Genomic DNA, 23,052 nt, shown 5'->3' on the forward strand with positions numbered 1-23,052 from the left:
CTGCACATCCTGCTTGGTGCTGCATGCCCTATCAGCTTTGAAAAGCAAACAGCAACAGGTGTACTCATACAGGACCACAGAGGAGGATGGCATCACTGATCTGGGCACCCCCTGGGCTCTGCCAGTGCAACCCTGGAAACTTCTGGTCTTTTCCAGTCTCCATGACTTCACCTGTTCCACATGTGCTATGGTGGACATTATGTAGAGGGTACCCTTACACACCAGCTTCTCTCACCTTTTAAAAATTAGACTCTAGGGTTTGGCACTAGGCCTGAGGTGCCAGCATCCTGTATGGGTACAAGTTCGAGTCCCAGCTGCTCCAATTCCAATCCAGCTCCCTGCTGATGGCCTGGTAAAGCAGTAGAAGATGGCCCAAGTGCTTGGGCTCCTGCACCCACATAGGAGTCCTGGAAGAAGCTCCTGGTTCCTGGCTTTGAATCAGCTCAACCCAGCCATTGCGGTCATTTGGGGAGTAAACCTGTGGATGGAAGACCTTTATCTCTGTCACTCCCTCTCATGGTCTGCAACTCTACCTCTCAAATAAATAAATAAAATCTTTCAAAAAAAGAAAATTTACAGAATTTTCATCCAGTTGATGAAGACACAATGAAAAAGTTAACCATATTGGGCTTTTGTTCTCTGTACTAAGATTGGCTTACACTACAACATCATTGATGTATATATGACATAGAAATAAAAGATAAACAATGGAGGGCTGGTGCTGTGGCATAGCAGGTAAAGCTGCATTCTGCAATGGCTGTGGTTGGGCCAGGCAAGCTTCTTGCAGGTCTGCTACTTGGGTGGCAGTGGCCCAAGGACTTGGGCCATCAGCTGCCTTCTCAGGCACATTATCAAGGAGCTGGATCAGAAGTGAAGCAGCCAGGTCATGAATCAGCACTCATTAGGGATGCTCACACTTCAAGTGGCAGTGAAACCTTTTATGCCACAGTACTGGTCCTGGTTTTCTTTATTTAGAATTGTTTAATTTTATAATTATTTTATCAATCGTTTCTTTTTTCAATTTTTGATATATATATTGTTCTCATTTTCAATTCATTTTTATCTAGTATGTATTCCCATTTAGTTTCATAAAATTTAACATGAGAATGATTTAGCAGTGTGCATTGTTTCTGTAACTTTTAAATTTTCATGAAACTTTAAGAAATTATAAGAATAGTATCAAGTGTTCTTGGTTACCCATTACCTAGATTTACAACTTAATCCCTGAAATTGCTTGTTCTCTCTACAGGCGCATCACACACAAACACACACTATACTTGTTTTATCTCTATTGTTTGGAAGTGAATTGCAAAGTTTTTGCCACTTTCCCCTTCAACTGTTCACTATATAATATTTTCTAAGAATGAGAGTATTCTCAATTCATAATACAGTAATTAAGAAACTATAACAGTTTGATAATAGTGTTACTTATCCCCAAACTCTATATCTGAGTTTTCCACTCATTCCAGTAATGTCCTTTACAGCAGTTTACTCTCTTCTATGTACCACTCCTGTTCCCATTTAGCATCACACATTGAATTTAGTTACCAAGAATTGTTGTCTTTCTTTTTCTTTCATTAACTGGATAAGCCAGTTAACTTGGATTTGCCTTATGATTCTCCACACCACATTCAGGTTGTGATTTTGTGTCAGAACTACCCCATAAGTGATAGTGTCCTTCTCAGCACATTGGATCAGGAGATACATGATGTTGACTTGCTATTTCTTTGGAGATGTTAATTTCATAATTTCTTAAGGTGATATCTATCATGTTTCTCTACTGTGGAATTGGTAGTTGTCTATTTGTAATAAATAGTGGTGAAATACTTTGAAACTGTAATTAAATTATTAGGAAAATTTCAGCCATCCATTTTAGTATTTATTGATAATTATTGTCTGGCTCTGTTATTACTAGCATGTTTTCTAACTGGCTGTTTTTACAGTTCCCATTATTGTTAGTATTAATTGGTTGTTATTATAATTTATTTTTTTAAAGATTGATTTACCTTATCTAAAAGTAAGTGGAGTCTTCCAACTGCTGCTTCACTCTTCAAATGGCCACAAAAGCCAGGGCTGAGTGAGGCCATAACCAGAAGCCAGGAGCTTCATCTGGGTCTGTCACATGAGTGCAGAGGCCCATGTAGATGGCCATTCCACTGCATTCCCAGGCACACCATTAGGGAGCTTGATTAGAAGTGGAGCAGCCAAGATTTCCATCTGTATTCATATGGGATGCTGCATTGCAGGCAGCAGTTTAACCTGATAACAGTGGTAGTCTTACTTTAATAAAAGTGTTCCCTTCTCCTCCAACTATTTATTCACTTTTATAACAATAGAAGCTAATAGCATTTTATTTTACTCAACAAATTAAAATGTGCTACTATTTAAATACTTGACTCCTGTATTTGACCATTGGTAGCCATTCAAGCTGGTTTCTGTATCCTTTTGAATTCTCTCCATTAATCTAATCATTTCCTTATTTATGGCATGATTAAATGTTCCAATGTCATTTCTAAATACTAGTCTCTTTCTTCAGTCTGGAAGAAATCATTGCACTATAAACCTGTTTCCTTGCAATGAAGAATCCAGAAAATAAGATGTAGGTGAAAGGATCACAGCATTTATTTTAGTCTAAATCATATTTAATCTTAATCCTATAATTCCTTCAATTCTAGAATATATAAGCATGTAGATTTAGGATGCAACATAAAACAGTGACGAGAGGTCACAGTTATATGAAGAGTGACACTGGAGCAAACACATGGGGTTTCCGGCACAGGAAAGAAGATATATGAAGCCTGGTATGGTTGCAGGCTCATGGGGATGGAGACACTGGGGCAGACAGGGTCTAAACTTACAGGGTTTGCAAATATATGAGAAAATTAAGGGGGTATGGATACAGTGCTTAGAGAAAATTCAAATCCTTAAGTGAATATGTTAGGACACTGAAATCTCAGCTACCTTCTCAAGAATTAAAGAGGAAAAATGCTGAAAGAATATTTAAATAAAGGCAGGACACAGATGCAACAGACATCAATGAAATGTTTCTAGTCACAAAAGTACTACAGAAACATGTAAGGAAAACCATATTTTAAAAGTTAAGAAAATTATTAAGCCAATAACCAATTTCAGGAAATTAACACAGGGCCATTCTTTATAGAACATACAGAACTTAGCAAGACACTAAGAGGATATTGTTAAATTCTTAGAAGTAAAAATTTTACTCCAGAGTTCAAAATCTGCTACATTTTGAAAATCAGTCTCCCAAATCACAAATATAGCATGAAACAGAAAAACTTCTACATACTTAAATAAGATGATCAAATTTTTGAAAAGCCAACCAACCAAAAGTCCCACAAGTAAAATTTTGGGCCCAAACATACAGAATATTCTAAACCTTTAAGAAAGAAAAAAAATTAAATTTCCCAAATTCTTTCCAAATAGAAAAAAACAGAGAATATATTTGAATTACTTTTGGGAAGTCAGTGTTTTATATATATATAATGCCAACAACATCAGGTTATGAAATTAATGAGCTTCTGTTTCATAAACAGGTGATATCTTGAGCAAAAAATTATATGAATTCAACCATATAGAACAATATTGTAGGTCAATAACAAGTGAAACACATTAAAAAGTAAAGGGCATTCAACACTGTCAAACAAACCTTGTAAATCATCCAGGTAGGTTGAAAATGTGAGACAATTACATGATCATTTAGATTAAGTGTTAAAGCATTTAACAAAATTCAGTATCCAGATTGGAAAAAAAAAATCAACTTCTGGCAAAACTTCAAAAAAGAGAGACTTCCTGTATGAGATCAAGATAGTTTAAAATGGACCTACAGCAAACTACTTAACACAAGATCAGTGAAAGCTTTTCCCCTGGGAACAGACCTAGCCATGCCTGCCTTCTCCCCCATCTCTCTTAACAGGGAAATCCAACAACAAAAAAGAGCAAGCACCAACCCTAAATAAACCAGGAACTCTGTCAATGTACCCAGATGACACCATTACATACAACAATACAATGTCATCCCAAACTACATACAACTGACAAGTGAGGGTATCGAGATGACTGGGTAAAATGTCATGACCGGGGCATCCCATATGGGCGCCGGCTCCAGTCCCAGCTGCTCCACTCTGACCCAGCTCTCTGCTGTGGCCTGGGAAAGCAGTGGAGGATGGCCCAAGTCCTTGGGCCCCTGCTCCTGCGTGGGAGACCTGGAAGAAGCTCCTGGCTTCTGGCTTCAGATTGATGCAGCACTGACCTTTGCAGCCATCTGGAGTGTGAACCAGCGGACAGAAGACCGTTCTCTTTTTCCCTATCTCTCTCTCTCTGTAACTCTGCCTTTCAAATAATAAGCCTTTTTTAAATATTATTAACAGCAAGAAACACATAGGAAATATTAAAAAGACAAAAGACAGACTAGAAAACACGTTATCTACAAGAGAAATGGACCAAGAGGATTAACCACGCAATATCTTTAAACACTGTTCAAAGAAACATCACAGAAACTTCCCAAAGGAGAAATCGTTCGGGATATGAAGAAACACAGGATCAGAAGTCTATGATCCGCGGTTAGCAGTGACTCACCTTGAGCAGCTTCTGCAGCTCAGGAACTCTGCAAGTCCTGAGAGCCCTGAGGCCACAGTGACCCCGCCTGGAAATCAGGCACCCAAACCAGTCCAGCACTCCGGTTGCTTGGCAACAATCTCCCCACGCCCACTGAGCCAGCGAGCGTGCTGATTGGCTATGGTCTTTGTGATGCCCCTCATGCCCGTTGGCTTTGCAGCTGTCCAATCAGGGGCCCCCCGGTGAGGGCGGTGGAGCACTTCATCATCTCGCGAGATCCCTGTGTCCTAGTGGTGTCCAGACTACAGCGGGAAGAGCGTCCCCGCGGTGGCTCGGCCTTCTCTGCTCTGAGAAGAGGAAGCCGGAGGCTTCGTGAGCGGGAAGTGGTGAGTGTGTGGGGCCAGGTTTCCCAGAAGGGGCGGTGGGCGGATGGATCCTGTCAGAACCAGCTACAGAGGGACCTGGACTTCCCCCACCTGAGCTCTTCCATCCGCGGACCCCACCGCTGAGGGCTGGGCCGGCTCCGGACACGGGCGACAGGCCCGGTCCCTGCACCAGCGACCTCGGCTCCCTCCAGAGCCTCCTCTCCGTCTGTGTGCGCGCAGTCCGCCTCTCCCCAGGTCGTGTGGAGAGGACGGAGGGAGATCGGGGAGCGTGGACTGCGCTGTGGCCTTTTGTTGAAGTGAGGCCGGCTCCGGCCTTCAGGCCCTGTTTGCCTGTCTTACCAGTTAGCTAAATGTGGGCTGGAACACGTGCAATGTACTGCACACTGCTTTCCATTAGGTACTCCAGTTAAAGTAAATTCTCATTCTTCTTAGAAATTATGTAACATTTCACTAAAAAATCACCTACATATTCAAGTAAGGCCAAACATTTGAGTAAATAAATTGTCAGAATGCAAATCCAGGAAAAAAAAAAAAGAAAAAAATGAAAAGAAACACGATCATTATTCCAGTCAAATCTTTCTGATTTAGAAAATATTTTGGGGCTGGTGCTGTGGTGCAGCAGGTCAAAGCCCTGGCCTGAAGCGCTGGCATCCCATATGGGTGCCGGTTCTAGTCCTGGCTTCTCCTCTTCCAATCCAGCTCTCTGCTATGGCCTGAGATAGCAGTAGAAGATGATCCAAGTCCTTGGGCCCCTGCACCTATGTGGGAGACCTGGAGGAAGCTCTTTGCTCCTGGCTTCGGATCAGTGCAGCTCTGGCTGTTGCAGTCATCTGGGGGAGTGAACCAGTGGATGGAAGACCTCGCTCTCTGTCTGTACCTTCTCTGTAACTCTGTCTTTCAAATAAATAAAATAAACCTTAAAAAAAAGATAGTATGTTGTTGATGCTAATTTGGCAACATTTCCCATACACCAGAACTGTAAACTCAATTTGCATGGAATTGAGCAAAAATAACCCAGGCGCTGAGGGCTCTAGGTATAGACTTATAAAACAAAATCTTGAACTCTGGGGCCTCTTTTTTTGACAAAAGAATAGGAAACAAATGCTGTCAGTTGTGTCTGGGGAAGACAAGTACTTTGAGGGGAAGTAAATGATGGCTTCTGTGCTCATAAGGAAGGTGGGGGTGTCAGAAATATGGCATTGATCACATATTTCCCTTTCTAAAACATCTTCCCTATAGGTCCAGAAACTGCTCAGGTGTGGATGTAGGTGGTTGAGCAACAGACAGTCCTTCCTTCTTGATTCTACACAAAGATACAGGTACAGTTCATCTTCCTGTTTGCATTGGTTAAGAGTTTCAGGGTATACAGTGCAAGATCTTGATTTTGAATGTGTTTTCTGTGTTTCTGTATGCATGCAAAAAGTTTTCGAAGTTCTCTTTTTTTCTGGTGTTAACATTTCAGCCATTTGAAATAAGTTTGCTGTTATTTCTACACAAAAGCTTCATTGCCAACTGTAATGAATTCAGAACACTTTCCCCAGGCCTTTCGTTTACTGCTAACATCTTGGGTCTTGTAAAACCTTTTGGGTTCTAGACTCTGGATGTATAAATTCTGTTCTCCCTGAGCTGTTCTTTGTGAAATTCCAATCTTATATTGCTAATGCTTGCATGTTACTGTAAGACTCCATTTACCTGGGCCACAATAACAAATGAGGAACAGAATGTTAGAGCTGTGACAAGGGAATGAGATATGCTCTTTTGATCAGGGGGCCCTTGCATAGGATTGTGTACTTAGACGTCTGAGTAACTTTACAAGCTTGGATTTACTGGACACTTTTTTGTGAGTACTTTGTTGTTATTCCTACTTAGGTTTTGATTAATGCTTAGATAACTTGCTGGCAATGCATGTTGTAGGGAAAATTGCATCTCCCAAAGGAGAGCACCTACTCACCACATTGCTAATTAGTCTTCACCTGATGAGCCATTAATCATGGAAAGGGGCAAGGAGCAACTTCGATAACTTCAGAGCAAACTCTAGGAGACAATCAGATATGTTCTAATTGCACTCAGCTTCCTCTCCCATGGGTTGAATGGAGGACATGGGAGAGGGAAATGCACCTTCCTCTACGACACCAAGACTGGACTCTCACTCCTTCACTGGAGCTGTGATTCCCAAGCTTCCTACAAATACAGACACTATTTCTTTCTCCTTCCCCTCTCTCCCTTCCATTCTCATTCTAACAAAAGCAGACGTGATTTTATGGAAACATTGATCTATCCTTAAACTTTTCATTATAAAAAATGAATTGACTGAACCCATTCAATCATATCTTATTCATACTTAGATTGGATTACCATATAACTATGCATACAATAACAAACCTAAATTATCTGTCTACCATCTTCTCTATTTCATGTTACATGGATTTGGCCTTTTATGAAAAAGTTATTTTTATGTTTCCAAGCCATATGATCATAAAAGTTAGCTGCCTTACCTCTCCAAGGAAGATGAGCACATTTAGATTAAGCTGTTTTGCATATTTTTTAGGCTGTTTGTTATTTTGTCTGAGCATCCCTCTGGTTTATTGGAGCCTCAACTACTTGCTGAGACATGTTCTTTGTATCAGAACACAAAAGAATAAGGTTGAGAAACATTTTCTCAGGTAGTGACAAGAACATCACAGTGCTGTGACCTACAATGCTTGTTACAGAAAAGTCAAGTTTATAAACAAATGTTGAGTTTAGAAAGGAATGCCTGAAGCAACTAGCTAAAAGCAGCTCTCAAACACATAAGCAGGGCTGCTACATAGGTTTAAGGACTTGTCAAGGGTCACACAGCTGATAACTGGTACAGGAGGAATTCAAGCTCCATTCCTCCTGATCCTGATAAACTAGTTCATTTTTTTTTTTTTTAAGATTTATTTCATTTGTTTCAAAGGCAGAGGCAGAGAGAGAGGTATTACATTTAATGGTTCATTCCTCACATGGCCACAATGTCCAGAGCTTCATCTAGGTCTCCCACATTGGTGCAGGGACCCAAGGACTTGGGCTGTCTTCTACTGCTTTCTCAGGCCATAGCAGAGAGCTGGATTGGAAGTGGAGCAGACAGGACTCAAACTGGTGCTCTTATGGGATGCCGGCACTGCAGGCGGTGGTTTTACCCACTATGCCACAGTGCTAGCCTGAAACTAGTTCTTTAACTACAAGGATAGTAATTTCAAAGATTCGCTGAGTGCTTCCTGTGAACCAGGTGCAGCTTCATAGGCAGTGACTTGGCAACCATGGCTTCATAGTGAAAGTACCCAGATTTTGTGTGTCTATACAGTATGTTAGCTCAGTTACGGCATAAATGGATGCTTGATGAGCCTAAAGGACATGATGAGATTTTGACAGAGGACTGGGGACTGAGCGTTGGGCTGAGTGGAGATTTTTAAAGAGAACACCTGCCCTGTATGGATACTACCTCCATTCCACATCACTGGGCTCATCCTCTGCAGGGGCAGCAGAAGCTAGATACTTCCTCCCCATCTCCCATAACAGATTCCTTGATTTTTTTCTGTTGGGCACATCTGCTGCCATGATGTGTGACTCCCAGGAAATGTATTTTAAAAATTTTATTTATTTGAGAGGCAAAGAGAAGGAGACAGGTAGACATGGAGAAAGCTCCCATCTGCTGGTTCACTTTTCAAGTGTCTACAAGGGCTGGGATGGGACTAGTCCTAAATCAGGAGCAAATAACCCAATCCATTTCTCCCATGGGGATGAAAAGGACCCAATTACTTGAATCATCACTGCCAACTCCCTTGGGTGAACATTACCAGGAAGGTGGAATTGGCAGCTGCAGCCAGGAGTCAAAGCTAGCCACTCTGATATGGGAAAGGGGCATCTTATCTGCGAGGTGAAATGCCTGACCCAAGGAAATATTCTATTGTCCTTCTGGATGGGATGGAGAGCAGGTGACTGGAGCTGCAGGAACCATTTGGTCCCATGAGGGAACCTTATGGATGAGGCAACAAGGCAAAGGAGCCCCTCCTGGAATGAATATCTTTGAATCCTTATATGTGAGAGAAGTGTTAAGCTACAGGTGGTTTTATTTTTTAGACATTATTTATTTAAAAGGCAGAGTTACAGAGAAAGAAAAGTCAGAGAGAGGTATCCTCCATCTGCTGGTTCACTCCTCAAATAGCTGCAGCCACTAGGACTTAGGCTGAAACTGTGAGCTAGCAGCTTCATCCAGGCCTCCCACCTGGGTGCAGGGACCTGAGTACTTGGATTCTGCACTGCTTTCCCAGGTGTATTAGCAGGGAGCTCCAGCAGAAGTGGAGCAGCCAAGACTAGAACTGTCACCCTATGGGATGCCTATCATAGGCTGTGATTTAACCCACTATACCACAATGCTGGCCCCTAAGCTACACTTTTAAATATTTACTTTGTGTGCTACTCATAGCTGGAATAAACTCTAAAACACATGAGTCATTTTATTCCTTTGATACCGACAATAACCCTCTAAACAAGCACTGTGATACTCTCCATGGGCAGGTGAGAAAGTGGAGCCCATAGAATCTAAATACCTTTCTCAGGGCCACACAGCTGAGTGGGAAAACTGAGGTTCCTGCACCCCTTTTTAGGCACTGTAATAAATTCCTCAAATGTAAGACGAATCAAACAGAGGAAATCCTGGTGGCTTTGTCCTCAGTTAGGACACCTTGTACTAAGACAAAATTGTGAGTCCAACTCTTTAGTGGCCTATTAGGTGACCGTGGATAGTTTAGTTCAAAATCCTTCTCACAAACATCTTGTAGAGAGTACATGGTGTTTTCACTGGGATGTTTTTGAGTTCAGGTCACTAAAAGCCCATCTCCAGCCAGCTTGAACAATGAGGAGGGAGAGTCAGACACAGTGGTCCTGGGCTCGACAAATTCCATGGCTGGAGATGTCAGTGAGAACATGGGCTCTTTTCACCTCCACTCTGTGACTCACAGCACTATCATTATCTGAAGTTGATTCTCTTTGTGGCAAAAGGAATTAGGCTTGGAGCAAGCAATTGAGATTATCCATACTCTTATTTATGGGTAATAGAAAGAGAATGGAATCCCTTGTCTTTCTTTAAAAACTGAGGTGGGGGGTGAGTGCTTGGCCCAGTGGTTAAGACGGCTCTTGAGAAACTTTCATCCCAAATTAAAGTGCCTGGTACAAGTCTTGCAATTCCAACTTCCTGCTAATGTGCAACCTGGGAGGCAGCAGATGTGGGGAGACCAGATTGAGTTCTCTGATCCCAGCCTCAGTGTGGCCCAGCCCTAAATATTTCAGGCCTTTGGAGAGTGAAATGGCAGATAGAAGGTCTCTTTCTGTGTCTCAAATAAATAAGCATATAAATATGTAAATAAATAAATAATATCAAAGTAGAAGGTGTTATGGTACAGTGGGTTAAGCTGCCACTTGGGATGCCCATGGCCCATATTGGAGGACCTGAAATCAGGTCCCACCTCTGCTTCCAGTTGAGCTTCTTGCTAACGCACCTGGGAAGCAATGGTGATAACCTAAGTATGTGAGCTCCTGACACCCGTGTCAGGGAACAGGATGGAATTCCTAGCTTCAGCCTAGCCCAGCCCTGGCTTTGCAGACATTTGGGGAATGAGCCAGTGATTGGAAGTCCTCTCTAATACATAAATCTTTTAAAACTGTAGGTTGAATTTTCTTGCCAATCACCTCCTGTCCAATAGCAAAGGTTGGAGGTATCATCTGAAGTGGGACATTAATAGACAAATGGCCATCAAGGCCAGGGGAGTGGGTGCAGACAGGACTGTAATGTTTTAAGAGGAATGCTCCCTCTGGACCAACTACTCAGAGATCTTCCCTGCAACCTTCCCTCCCTGCCCCAAAACACTGCTTTCAGAGCTGTCTGTGGCCACAGAGAAGAGGTGTTCTGGAGAGTGGTCACTGAGGAGAGAGGAAGGGCGGGGAACCCCAGGGTCCCCTTTCTCCTGGTCTGGAGCCCCTTCCCTACATCACAGCTCTGCAGCAGAGCATGCCTGTCACCTCCCTCAGCCTGTGACACAATCTATTAGCATTTCCCATGGTTATGTTAGACTTGGGGACCACAGTGTGCTGTCCACTATGTCAACTTGAACTTCTAGGTTGGGGCTGGCACTGTGGGGTCATGGATAAAGCCACTGCCTGCAGTGCCAGCATCACATATGGGTGGCAGTTCTAGTCCTGGCTGTTCCACTTCTGATCCAGCTCTCTGCTGTGGCCTGGGAAAGCAGTAGAAGATGGCCCAAGTCCTTGGGCCCCTGCACCTGTGTGGGAAGACCCAGAGGAAGCTTCTGGCTCCTGGCTTTGGATTGGCACAGCTCCAGCCATTGCAACCAACTGGGGAGTGAAACAGCAGATGGAAGGCCTCTCCCTCTCTCCCTCTCCCTCTCCCTGCCTTTCCTTCTCTCTCTGTGTAACTCTTTAAAAGAAATAAATAAATCTTAAAAAAAATAACTCCTAGGTTTTCCATGAAAGTGACATCTGAGTGTATCTCTCCCAGGCAGCAAGGTTGGGAAGAGCTTGTCAGCTACAAAGACTAGGGAGGTGAGACCAGAGAGCTGCTAGCTGGTGAGAGCCTTATGACCTAACCTGTGTTTGGTGGGGGGGTGTAGCCTGTCCCCATTCCCTCCATCTGAGTGGGAACTGTTCCCCCAGCACAGTTCTAGAGGAAGTTGCTGTGTTTAGCTCCTGGCCCAATCACTGTTGTCTGGAAGGATTCACCAATTAAGCCTCTGCAGTGTATGTGTGTTGGGGGGGATGGTAAGGGTTTTGCTGTCCCCATTAAAATGCAGTAGTGGGGAAACTGTCCCCACGCACTGCCAGGTAAGCTCTGTACCTGCTCTGCCCTCTCTTCCAGAGATTCAGCCTCCCAAGATGCACCACAACCATAGACCCCTCCAACTCTTCCTTTCTGTGGGGAGAGGGTGGGTGGCAGAAGGCTGTAGGCTCTGCCTGTTGCTAAGGGAAAGTAATGGCAGAGGACCAAAAGGACCATTCCCAGGAACACCAGGTTTCTGTGCCTGTTCCTATTACTATGCTACTCAGGCAGTTTTCTTCTGGTTCCATTTGTGAACCATGTGTCTATCATCTAAAGACTGGGAGTCTGTATCAGCTTCATAACACTTTGCCCAGGGCTCACTGGTTCAGGTGTTCTGCATTCCCCCGCAGCCTCCATGCTGCCCCAGGGAGTCCTACACATGTTATTTTGATAAATATATCTCTAAAGCCATTTAAAATAATTTCTGTGTTTAGAAATGAAACAAGGTCATCATTACTGGCTGACTAGATGCCTGTCTAAATGACTAACTGTACCTTGACTTAATTACTGATCTCCCAGTTAGAAGTTAATACATAATTAGTTTAAGTTGTTTTTTTTTTTTTTTTTTTTTTTACGGATTTATTTTATTTGAAAGGCAGAGTTACAGAGAAGCAGAGAGAAAAAGACAGAGGTCTTCTGTCCACTAGCTCATTTCCTAAATGGTCACAATGGTCAGAGCTGGGCTGATCCAAAGCTAGGAGCCAGGAGATTTTTCCAGGTCTCCCATTTGGGTGCAGGTGCCCAAAGACTTGGGCCATCTTCTACTGCCTTCCTAGGCCTCAGTAGAGAGCTGGATTGGAAGCAGAGCAGCCAGGCCTCAAACCAGTGCTTATATGGGATGCTGGCACTGCTGGCCTTACTTACCCTCTAGGCCACAGCACCAGCCCCAATATGTAATTTTTAAACCAAAACTATCTATTAAACTCTAACACACCACTGCCTGCATTCTACATAAAAGCCTCTTAAGTGACCTTTCCAAACCACTACTTCTTTACCAAGGCATCCCTGATACCAGCACTTCTTGCACCTGAATCAGCATTTGCTGAACAAGTAACCATGCACTTGGATTGCAAGAGGTCTTTTAAGTGCACAAGGATGTTTTTTAAAGATTTATTTATTTGAAAGTCACAGTTACAGAGAGATTTCCATTTGCTGATTCAGTCCCCAAATGGCCATGCTGAAGCCAGGAGCTTCTTCTGAGTTTCCCACATGGTATAGGGGCCCAAGCGCTTGGACTGTCTTCCACTGCTTTCCCAGGCACATTAACAGGGAGCTGGATCAGAAGTGGAGCCAGGACTCAAACTGCTACCCATATAGGATGCTGGCACTGCAAAAGGTGGCTTAACCCTCAAGAATTTATTTTGAATGACCATCTTTGTGACACAGCAGGGTAAGCTGCCACATGTGAGGCCAGCATCCCATATTTGAGTGCCAGTTGCAGTCCTGGCTATTTTGCTTCCTACTAATGCTCTTGGCAGAAGAAGAGCCCCTACCACCCCTGTGGGAGACTCAGATGGACTTCTGGTTCCCATCTTCAGCCTGGGCCAGTCCTGGCTCTTGTGGTCATTTTGGGAGAGAACCAGAAAATGAAAGATCTGTATCTCCCCTTTTCACCCCCTGTAACTGTCTTTTGTAAAAATAAACAAATAGTTAATTCTTCACCTGCAGCGTTGGCATCCCATATGGGTGCCAGTTCTAGTCCCAGCTGCCCCTCTTCCAATCCAGCTCTCTTCTATGGCCTGGGAAAGCAGTAGAAAATGGTCCAAGTACTTGGGCGCCAGCACCCACATGGAAAACTAGGAAGAAGCACCTGGCTCCTGGCTTCAATTTGGCACAGCTACAGCCATTGCGGCCATCTGGGAAGTGAAACAGCAGAAGGAAGACCTTTCTCTCTGTCTCTCCCTCTCACTCTGTAACTCTACCTCTCAAATAAATAAAAAATTAAATATATTTTCTTTAAAAATTATTTTGAAATCATGTACCATTTTTTATAATAGACATTTTCCATGAACTTTTTGAAGACCATTCACATGCATAGATTTCAAAATTTGTTGAATAAGCTAATCTTTTAATTTCATTTTCCACAAACTTTTTGAAACTCTCTCATATTTGCTTTTATTTCTATTTTTCTATAAACAGTACATATATTTGATTTGAGGTCTTGCAAAACATGGATTACAATTCCTTCCTCATGCTATCATTCCAGTTTTTGTTTCCTCTTTTCTGTACTTGTAATCTGTCTTGCAGTTTCTCCTAATCTCTGTATATCCTATGTGAGGTGATCAGATCAGACTCCTTGGAGAACAGTTTTCATCTTGGTACTCTCTTGTACAAAAGTGGTTAAAAAAAAAAACACATCCTCACACTTAAGAATGATATATGCCTCCTAATAGTGGTTTAACCTGCTGACCACGATGCTCATCCCTGACATTTTATTTGATGTTTCCCTGGCATTTTGAATTTTTTTACCTAATTTTTTTACCTAATTTCATTTGTTGGAGCCAGTGTTGTGATGCATTAGGATAATCCATTGCCCGTGATGCTACTTCCCATCCAGCTCTCTGCAGTGCATCTGAGAAGCAGCAGACAACCCAAATTCTTGAGTCCCTGCCACCATGAGGGAGACTTGGATGGAGTTCCAGATCCGAGCTTTGATCTGACCCAGTCCCAGCCATTGTGACCATATGGTGAGTGAATCTGCAGATGGGAGATCTCTCCCTCTCCCTCCCTGTCTTTTTTTATAACTCTGTCTTCCAAATAAATAAACAAATCTTTTTAACATATTTGTTTTTCAACCTTTTTTCTCCCTACATTCTAGCATACTCCTTGGTGCTGCTGCTCTCTGTGGACTCGTCCTCCTCAGCCTCTGACTAGAGCACAGCCACCTCTCCAGTGCTGACATCCTCTGACACACGTTTCACTCTTCTGTTCTCTCTAAACTGCAGACTCTGCTTGGGCAACCTAACTAACTCTCATGCATAGACATACACACCTGAGGACTCCAGAGCCTTAGATTTCAGTTCCGAACTAACTTTCATTTTCAGATGACTGGTGAAAAAACAAGTCTGGAAGCCAGGGTGTAGCCTTGTGGTTTAGATACCTGTGTCCCACATTGGAGTTTCTGGGTTTGATTCCCAGTTCCAGCCCCTGACTCCAACTCCCTGGAAATGCAAACCCTGAGAGCTAGCAAGTGATGGCTCAGATGATGGGGTTCCCTGCTCCTGGGCCAGCCCGGGCCACTGGCATTTGAGCAGTGAACTAGAGGGTGAATACCACTTCTCTGTCTACTTGTTTGTCTCTTTGCATCTCCAATTAAAAAAACAAAACAAAAATGTATGTCTATATCTTTCATTAAAATAAATTCCTCAATGGCTAAAAATAGTTTCATTGTTAAAGTTAGCAAAAAATAATGCTTCTTGGTTGTAAATGATATTAGAATAATTTACAACTGTAAATCAGACTTCCATAGTGGATAAGGAAGAGAAAGATGAGAGCAATAATTTTTACTTCTGGCTTTGGTGCTTCTTTGTCATGTAACCTTGGAAAATTCATTTAAACTCAAGGAGCCCAAGTTGAGTGTCTTTAAAATTGCAGGCTCATCTAGTTGAGGCAAGTGGCATAAAGCTGAGACCCTTCCTTGTTTCTGTACCAAAAGAGCTAAGTGACATTAGCAACTTATTTTACCCCTCTGGTTCTTCCTCCGCTGTGAAGTAAGATTGTCTTTATATTTACAGGATTTATTCTACACAGTACTAGGTTGTGGTAAGGTTTGCATGACTGTCAGGTCTTCTACAACTCTACTGTATTATTAGCAGTTGGCACTGAAGACGAAATGCTAAACAACATAGAACTGCTAGGACTGGGGCCCACACTGTGGCACAGTAGTTAACACCCTGGCCTGAAGTGCCAGCATCCATATGAGTGCCGGTTCGAGACCTGGCTGCTCCACTTCCAATCCAGCTCTCAGCTACGGCCTGGGAAAGCAGTAGAAGATGGTCCAAGTCCTTGGGCCCTGCACCTGCATAGGAGACCAGGAGGAAACACCCAGCTCCTGGCTTTGGATTGGTATAGTGCTGGCCATAGCGGCCATTTGGGGGTGAACCAATGGAAGGAAGATCTTTCTCTTTGTCTCTCTCACTGTCTACCTCTCCCTGTCAAAAAAAAAAAAAAGAATCAATATAGTTATTAAAATTTTTAATTATAATCACTGAGTATTGGTAATTACTTTTAAAAAAGATTTTATTTATTTATTTGGCAGGTAGAGTTAGAGAAAGGTCTTCCTTCCATTGGTTCACTCCCCAAATGGCCACAATGGCTGGAGCTGCACTGATCCAAAGCCAGAAGCCAGGTGCTTCTTCCCGGTCTCCCATGCGGATGCAGGGGCCCAAGCACTTGGGCCATCCTCCACTGCCCTCCTAGGCCACAGCAGAGAGCTGGACCAGAAGAGGAGCAACCAGGACTAGAACCTGGCACCCATTAGGGATGCCAGCACTGCAGGTAGAGGATTAACCTGTGCACTGCAGCCCCCACCTCAGTAGTGTAATTACTGATAGTATACTCCTAGTATTGTATATTTTAGTTTACACAATACTTAGATTAGATAAAAATATAGGTAGTGATAGTTATTGCTTCTCTTACTTTTACTGGATTGGATCATAGCACATGTCAATAAACTTTATTTTTTTAAAGGCTTATTTTTGAAGGAGTTACAGAGAGACACACATCAAGAGATATTCCATCTGCTGGTTTACTCCCAAGTGCCTGCAAAAAGCTAGAGCTGGGCTGATCCAAAGCCAGGAGCTTCTTTCAGGTCTCCCACATGGATTCAGGAGCCAAGTATTTGGGCCATCTTCTGCTGCTTTCCAAGGCACATTAGCAGGGAGCTAGATTAGAAGCGGAGCAGCTAGGACATGCACCAGTACCCATATGGGATGCCAGCACTGCAGGTGGTGACTTTACCCAATATGCCATGGCACCAGCTTCAGCCTTTTCAATTTAATAACTAGAGATTATGCACTATTCAACATCCTGGCTTTGGCTGGGCCCAGCCTCCACTGTTGTGGACATTTGGGGAGTGAACCAGAGGTTGAAAGATCTCTCTTCTTCTGCCTCTCCCTCTCTAACTCTGCCTTTCAAATAAATGAGTCTTTGAAATATATACATATATGGGTCCCACACTGTAGCACAGTGGGTAAAGCCACTGCCATATAGGCACTGATTCAAGTCCTGGCTGATCCACTTCAATCCAGCTCCCTGCTAATGTGCCTGGGAAAGCATCAGAGGACTGCCCAAGTGCTTGAGCCCCTGCATTCCTGTGGGAGACCTGAAAGAAGCTCCTGGCTCCTGGCTTTGGATCGGCTCAGCTCAGGCCATTGTGATCATTTGGGGAGTGAACCAGTATATGGAAGGTCTGTCTCTACACCCTCTCTGTTACTCTGCCTTTCAAATAAATGTTATAAATATGAGGGAGAAAAGTGCACTTCTGTTGCCTTCCTCATTACCTAAAGTAACATAATCAAAATCTGTTAGGCAAGTGAAGGCAAATGAATAAGGGAAATTCTGAGATGTATGTTGACCACAAAGAGAACAGTTTCCATGTATGTCTTCTGGAAGCCCATGTGAGTTGGAACCAAAGAAAAGAGGACAAAAAAGGGGGAGGCCCATATTCCCCATTTGTCTTCTTCCTTCATTGGTGCAGTGGAGAGTTGAGTAATGTAACATTGGTGTTTGTCTCCATACAGTTCACTTCTATTTAGTTGTTTCTTAATCCTCAAAAAGGGATTTAGGTCAATGTTCTATTCTCATCAAAGACCCTGATGTTTAATAAAAGATTCTGTTAGTAATTTTTACCCTGGGTAAAATTTTTACCCTGGGTGGGTCTAAGGATGTGCTGTGACTTAGGTTTAGAAAAGAGCATCTTCCTTGCCACCCTCATCTCAACTCTGGGGCTGTCAGTTCTCCCTGCACAGACACAGTAATGCACACTTCTTCTCTACTACAAAGATCTTCCCCTTATGTTGGTCATAATTCTAGTTATCAACATCAAATCAGCTCACACCTGGACTGTAAGTATTCAATGACAGTATTTATCAAAATAAATGTATTCAAATATTCAAAGACCACTTCAAAGCTTAACTGCCTTCAAGAGTTTTTGGCACTTGTAATAGACACTGTGGTCTTCTACACACAAGCACTCACTATTTTATATACCATTTAACAATTCAAACATCATTTCAGGTTCAGCAATACACAAGAATAGCATGCATGAAATGGAGTCACAAGAACTTTAGTACTCTTCTACATAGTCAACATGTTACATTAGTTGGGACTCAAAACCACTATGTGGTAACATGAACTGATTTAGTGAAAGATATACAGCTAGGTAGTTAAGGCCACAGAATCCCAGACCTATTGATTTTAAATGAGTTTAGATCAACAGCATTCCATTGCATTATCTTCTATCTCACAGTCCTGCTTTTCCAACAAGACCCACCCCCTCAGACCACATATTTCCTGCCTGTGTCTGTACAGTGGTGGAAGCTGTTCTGATACAAGCATCTCCTGGACAGTCACCAGCTTCCTGACTCACTACCTAGCTTGGAATCAATAGTTCTGAGAGAACTCAATTGAATGGCAGTCTCTTTGGCAGTCACAGACTTCTGCCTTAGGAAACAGAACATGTCCTCTACTCTGGGGCTCCCTTTTTCTCATCAACCATGGTGTCTGTGGTGATCTGTGGTTTTTCACTCAAGCCCTAGTAGAACTCTGATTCCAAAAAACAGGGATAAGTGTTCTACCTGGGGCTGGTGCTGTGGCATAGCAAGTTACACTGATGCCTGCAGCACTAGCATCCCATATGGATGCCAGTTTGAGTCCCAGCTACTCCAGTTCTTACCCACTCCCTGCTGGGAAAAGCAGCATAAGATGGCCCAAGTGCTTGGTCCTCTGCCCCTACATGGGAGACCTGGAGGAAGCTCCTGGCTTCAGCCTGACCCAGCCCTGACCACTGTGGCCATTTGGGGAGTGAACTAGCAGATGGAAGACCTCTCTCTGCAACTCTACTTTTCAAATAAGTAAAACATCATGTTGTACACCCTTTTCCAGGCAGTTGTACAGCTGGGAGTTGTAGCTTCTTGTATATTTTGGATAATAAGAGTTTTGGTTTGAAAGCAAGCTCATCTGAAACAAAGATCACTCATTATCCTTCGTTAGAGAAGGGAGCTCTGCTCTTTGAAAGTGAAAATCAGAAGCTGTAACGTGTGATGAGCTCCACCTGCCAGGTCTGGGGATACTTAGTTGAAAGCCAGGACACCAGGAAAGGAAGCTTTTCAGATTCCCTGGCCCTTGCTTTAGTCTTATATCTTTACTTCCTTTGTTGCTTCTTGGTGCCAAGGGTGTACATTTTATACTGAAATGAGGAATTTGGTCTTACCTCTTTTGGGGTTTTTTTCTATGAAGACTGTATATATTTACCTTGGTTTTAAGGATAGCTTCTGGGGTGGGTGGATTTTTCAGAAGTTTTCACAAGCCAGCCAAAAGCCTATATTTTCTTCACAGAATTCAGTTTTTAAAAAAGCCTTCAATACAGCCAGAATATCTGTAGGAAGGGAAAAGTAGAAAAAAAAAAGTATGTGAAATATGAAGAACCGAATGATCAAATAATCCCTTGTGCTTTTCTAGTACTAGGATTAGCTATTTTCTAGTTTTTACTCAATCCTGTAGTCCTGAGGATTTAGCTCTTTAAAGACAAAGATGCCAGTAGGCAAAATACTTAAGTTGGTGCCATACTACTAAAACATAAATACTTCAGTTTGTTTTTAATGCCAAAATGTATTTGTAGGAGAGGCACAAATCGTCAGGGAACTAAGTCTCTTGCAAACACTGCCTGCAATGAAAAGCATCCTCAGCCTCTACCAAGAGCAGTGCCATTGCAGAGCTGAAGGGTGATTTATCTCCCCCACCTGGGGTGAATATGCTGAGATAAAGGGAGATAAACAGACCTTCTAGATTAGATCTCATTCCCCTTGGGGAGCTGCTCATGTGTGTTTGAGGACACAGCCTTTCTGCACTCTTGTGATACTTGCAATGGATTAAATTGAAGACTAATTCACATTTGCAGGCCAGCAGCTCCTGGAATGCTTCTGACCACAGCAGTGCTTCCTTCAGGGAAGGTCTGCAAGAGCAGTTCTGTAGTGAGTTGTGCTCAGAGCAGTTCCCCTCCCGGCTCAGCAGTGAGCTGTTCAGATTGCAAACACAGGAATCTCAACTTACTTGATGAAAGTTTGCTACGGGCTTTTCTTGCCAACTGTGGCCTTCCCAGGAGTGGTGGAGTTTTGAGGTAGCTCAATTGTGTCTTCCAATCTTTTACTCGTAAAAAAAAGTACATTTCCCTAAATGACCATCCTTGAGTACACTACTGACCTGAATGCATTTTTACCAAATAAAGTCATCCAATAGCTACAAACAAACCAAAAGCCAATAGCAGGCTTACCAACCTAATATTAAACTCAGCACCGAATTACTGAGCAGTTTCATGTGTCCCTCATAAAGTAAGTGCTGCTGTGAGGACTAAAGATAGGACTGCCCAAATTTTAATTTTCAATATACTGCACAGCTAATAAAGCAGATGCTGTCTCTGGCCCACAAAAGGGGACAGTTTCCCTGCAAGGTTAACACCAATCGGGAGACATTTCACACCTGATGGAACCCGCAGCGGGACTACCTTGAGCCAGCTCTTCTGCTTCCTTTTCCACCTTCGGTCCTGGACGGGCCAGAGACCACGCACAGGAGGTGCCACCGGCTCACCCGTGCCCCCCTGTAACCCGCAACGCTCCTGGGAGGCAGATGCCGCAGAACAGTGATTTGTTCCATGGTTGTCACTGCGTGAGATCAGCCCATCATGAGAAAACGACCATGGACTCGAACGAGACATCCAACCGCAGAGCACTGCCCCAGCGGCAGCGCAGGAGGGTGGATGACGGAAGGCACAGCACAGCCAGGATCTCTAGGGACCCCACAGGACTCTACTGCCCTGGATGCCTACAGCAGGCTGGCGGGAGAGGCTGAGGGTCGCACTCACCGGGTCTGCCTCCCTTCCTGGCTCTCCTAGCTCTCGACGCTGCCGCCTGTGTTCTTGTCCCAACGTCCGAAATTGAGCTCAATGGCCAAGAACGTAACACCACCCACGTCACCTGCACACACCGCAACTACCAGCTGCCCGCCAATGACCTTTATAGCCGGCCAGGCGTGGGGCAAGTCTGGCAGCGCCGGTCCTGTCCCAGGACAGGGAGGATTGGTCCGAGGCCCCTGGCCGGGCGGAGCCTGAGCCGCCCTGCAGCAGATTCTGGAAGCAAGGGAGCTGCTGATAGCTGAGGCCAGGCTCAGAGCGCACTCAGGGAGACGCCACGCCCGGCAGGGGCGCTGGAGCCCTGGACTTTCCCAGGCTGCAGTCCTGGGGCGGAGGCTGGCTTAGCCCTTCTTCCCTAGCCCTGCCCTCAAGTGGAGCAGGGTTCCCATGGGGGCAGCTTCCTTCACGGGAGGGCCTCGACTCAGGGTGCTGGCCTGCAGCCTTCCGGGAGGGAGTAGGAGACAGCGACTTTGTCAGGAGGCGACACCCGAGCTGGGCCTGCTTTTTGGGACAGCTCTGGATGCATGTCCGCGTGTGCCTGGACCTGCGGGGCTGCCTCTTGCCTCCTGGAGGATCTGGGAGCCGGGCGTCCTGGTGGCGGGGATGGGAGGGCGATGAACTGAGCTCACCCTGGGTGCACCAGGCTCTTTGGAGCCTTTCAGAGTCGAGGTCACCTCCTGAGTCACTCCTGGTCTGTTTGGGATTTGCCAGAACCCTGAATTAGGGGTGTGGTGGAGGTGGTAGTGGTTGGCTTCAATGCACTTTATTTGTGAATTCTTCAAACACAGTTTCTCCCTACTCCTGCAGGCTTTAAGGTGATTGACGAGGACAGAGTCCCTGAGCTGCAAAGAGACTGAATTTTGGAAACTCCGTCCAGAACTCCACAGTGAGTATTTAAGTGCTCTTCCCTCAGGCCTGCAGGCGGACAGCAAGAGCAACAGTAAGATATTAATTACTGTAGATACTCTCCTTTCTTTACAGTAGACCCGCCAAAAGAGAATGGGGGATGTGTGCTTGAACAGTAGAACCAGTCAGCATGCTAGGGTGAGCTGCCCAAGCGCTTGTACCCCTGCACCCACATGGGAGACCCAGAGGAAGCTCCTGATTTCCTGGCTTCAGATTGGCCCAATCTCTGGCCATTGCAGCCATTTAGGGAATGAACCAGCAGATGGAAGACCCCTTTTCTCTCTCTGCCTCTCTCTCTGTAACTCTACCTCTCAAATAAATAAATAAAATCTTTTAAAACATGTAATTGAATGTTAACTAATGTGAGGATAGGGCAATAGAGAGATCCCCAAATTTTAGTTTAATACTTTTGACAAATACTCCCCAGTTGCTTAAAGGAAGAGCAACTCCTTGTGTGCCTGCTGCAACCTTGCCACTATTTGAAGGGGAAGAGCTCATTGCCTGCCCTGAGGGGCAGTGCTGCATCCCCCTCAGGTATGTTCACATGACTGTCAGACTGTCACTTCCCTAATGAGAGGACTAGAGCTGGCAGAGGGCCCAAGACAATTCTTTATATTTATTTCCTACAGTCAGATTCTTTATACCTATTTAAGTGCTATAGTAGTTACTATGCATAACCAGAGCAGCCATTCTCCCAGCCTCTTATTTGTGACAAGTTCAATAGTTTGTAGTGATTCCCCCCACCATGGAAATCAGTTTGTATTTATTTCTGTGAAGGATATCAAAACCAGGGTGCACTGTCCTCAAGGGACTTATGGATCTACAAATCTTCAAAATGGGTTTATAAATAATAAAATAGCAAAAAATTTGAGGACAGTTTTTACAGCATCAATCTTCAATTGTTAAACAAAGATATTTTTGTGTAAACAGAATAAAATTATATGGACATTCACAGTTATATTTTTTTTTTGACAGGCAGAGTTAGGGAGAGAGGGAGAGACAGAGAAAGGTCTTCCCTCCATTGGTTCACCCCCAAATGGCTGCTATGGCTGGCACCTGTGCCGATCCGAAGCCAGGAGCCAGGTACTTCCTCCTGGTCTCCCATGCAGGTGCAGGGCCCAAGCACCTGGGCCATCATCCACTGCCTTCCTGGACCACAGCAGAGAGCTGAACTGGAAAAGGAGCAACCGGGATGGAATCGGTGC

At 44.1% G+C, this 23,052-nt stretch overlaps 1 protein-coding gene across 2 annotated transcripts in view; it reads left to right on the forward strand.

Annotated features, from left to right (window-relative positions):
* Positions 1-4,861: 4,861 nt before the first annotated feature.
* Positions 4,862-23,052, forward strand: part of LOC133747299 (zinc finger protein 345-like) — a 56,388-nt gene continuing 38,197 nt past the window's right edge. The window contains exons 1-4 of one of the 2 annotated variants that reach the window (XR_009864302.1): positions 4,862-4,961; positions 6,201-6,280; positions 14,372-14,501; positions 14,633-15,086. Coding sequence is in view for 1 of the 2 variants with exons in the window: in XM_062175653.1 (XP_062031637.1) it covers positions 14,499-14,501 (3 nt within the window). In the remaining variant the exon portion in view is untranslated. Of the gene's footprint in view, positions 4,962-6,200; positions 6,281-14,371; positions 14,502-14,632; positions 15,087-23,052 lie in introns of those variants that run through there. The other variant, XM_062175653.1, reaches the window with a different exon arrangement.

Source organism: Lepus europaeus, chromosome 18 (assembly GCF_033115175.1).
Source record: "Lepus europaeus isolate LE1 chromosome 18, mLepTim1.pri, whole genome shotgun sequence".
NCBI lineage: Eukaryota > Metazoa > Chordata > Mammalia > Lagomorpha > Leporidae > Lepus > Lepus europaeus.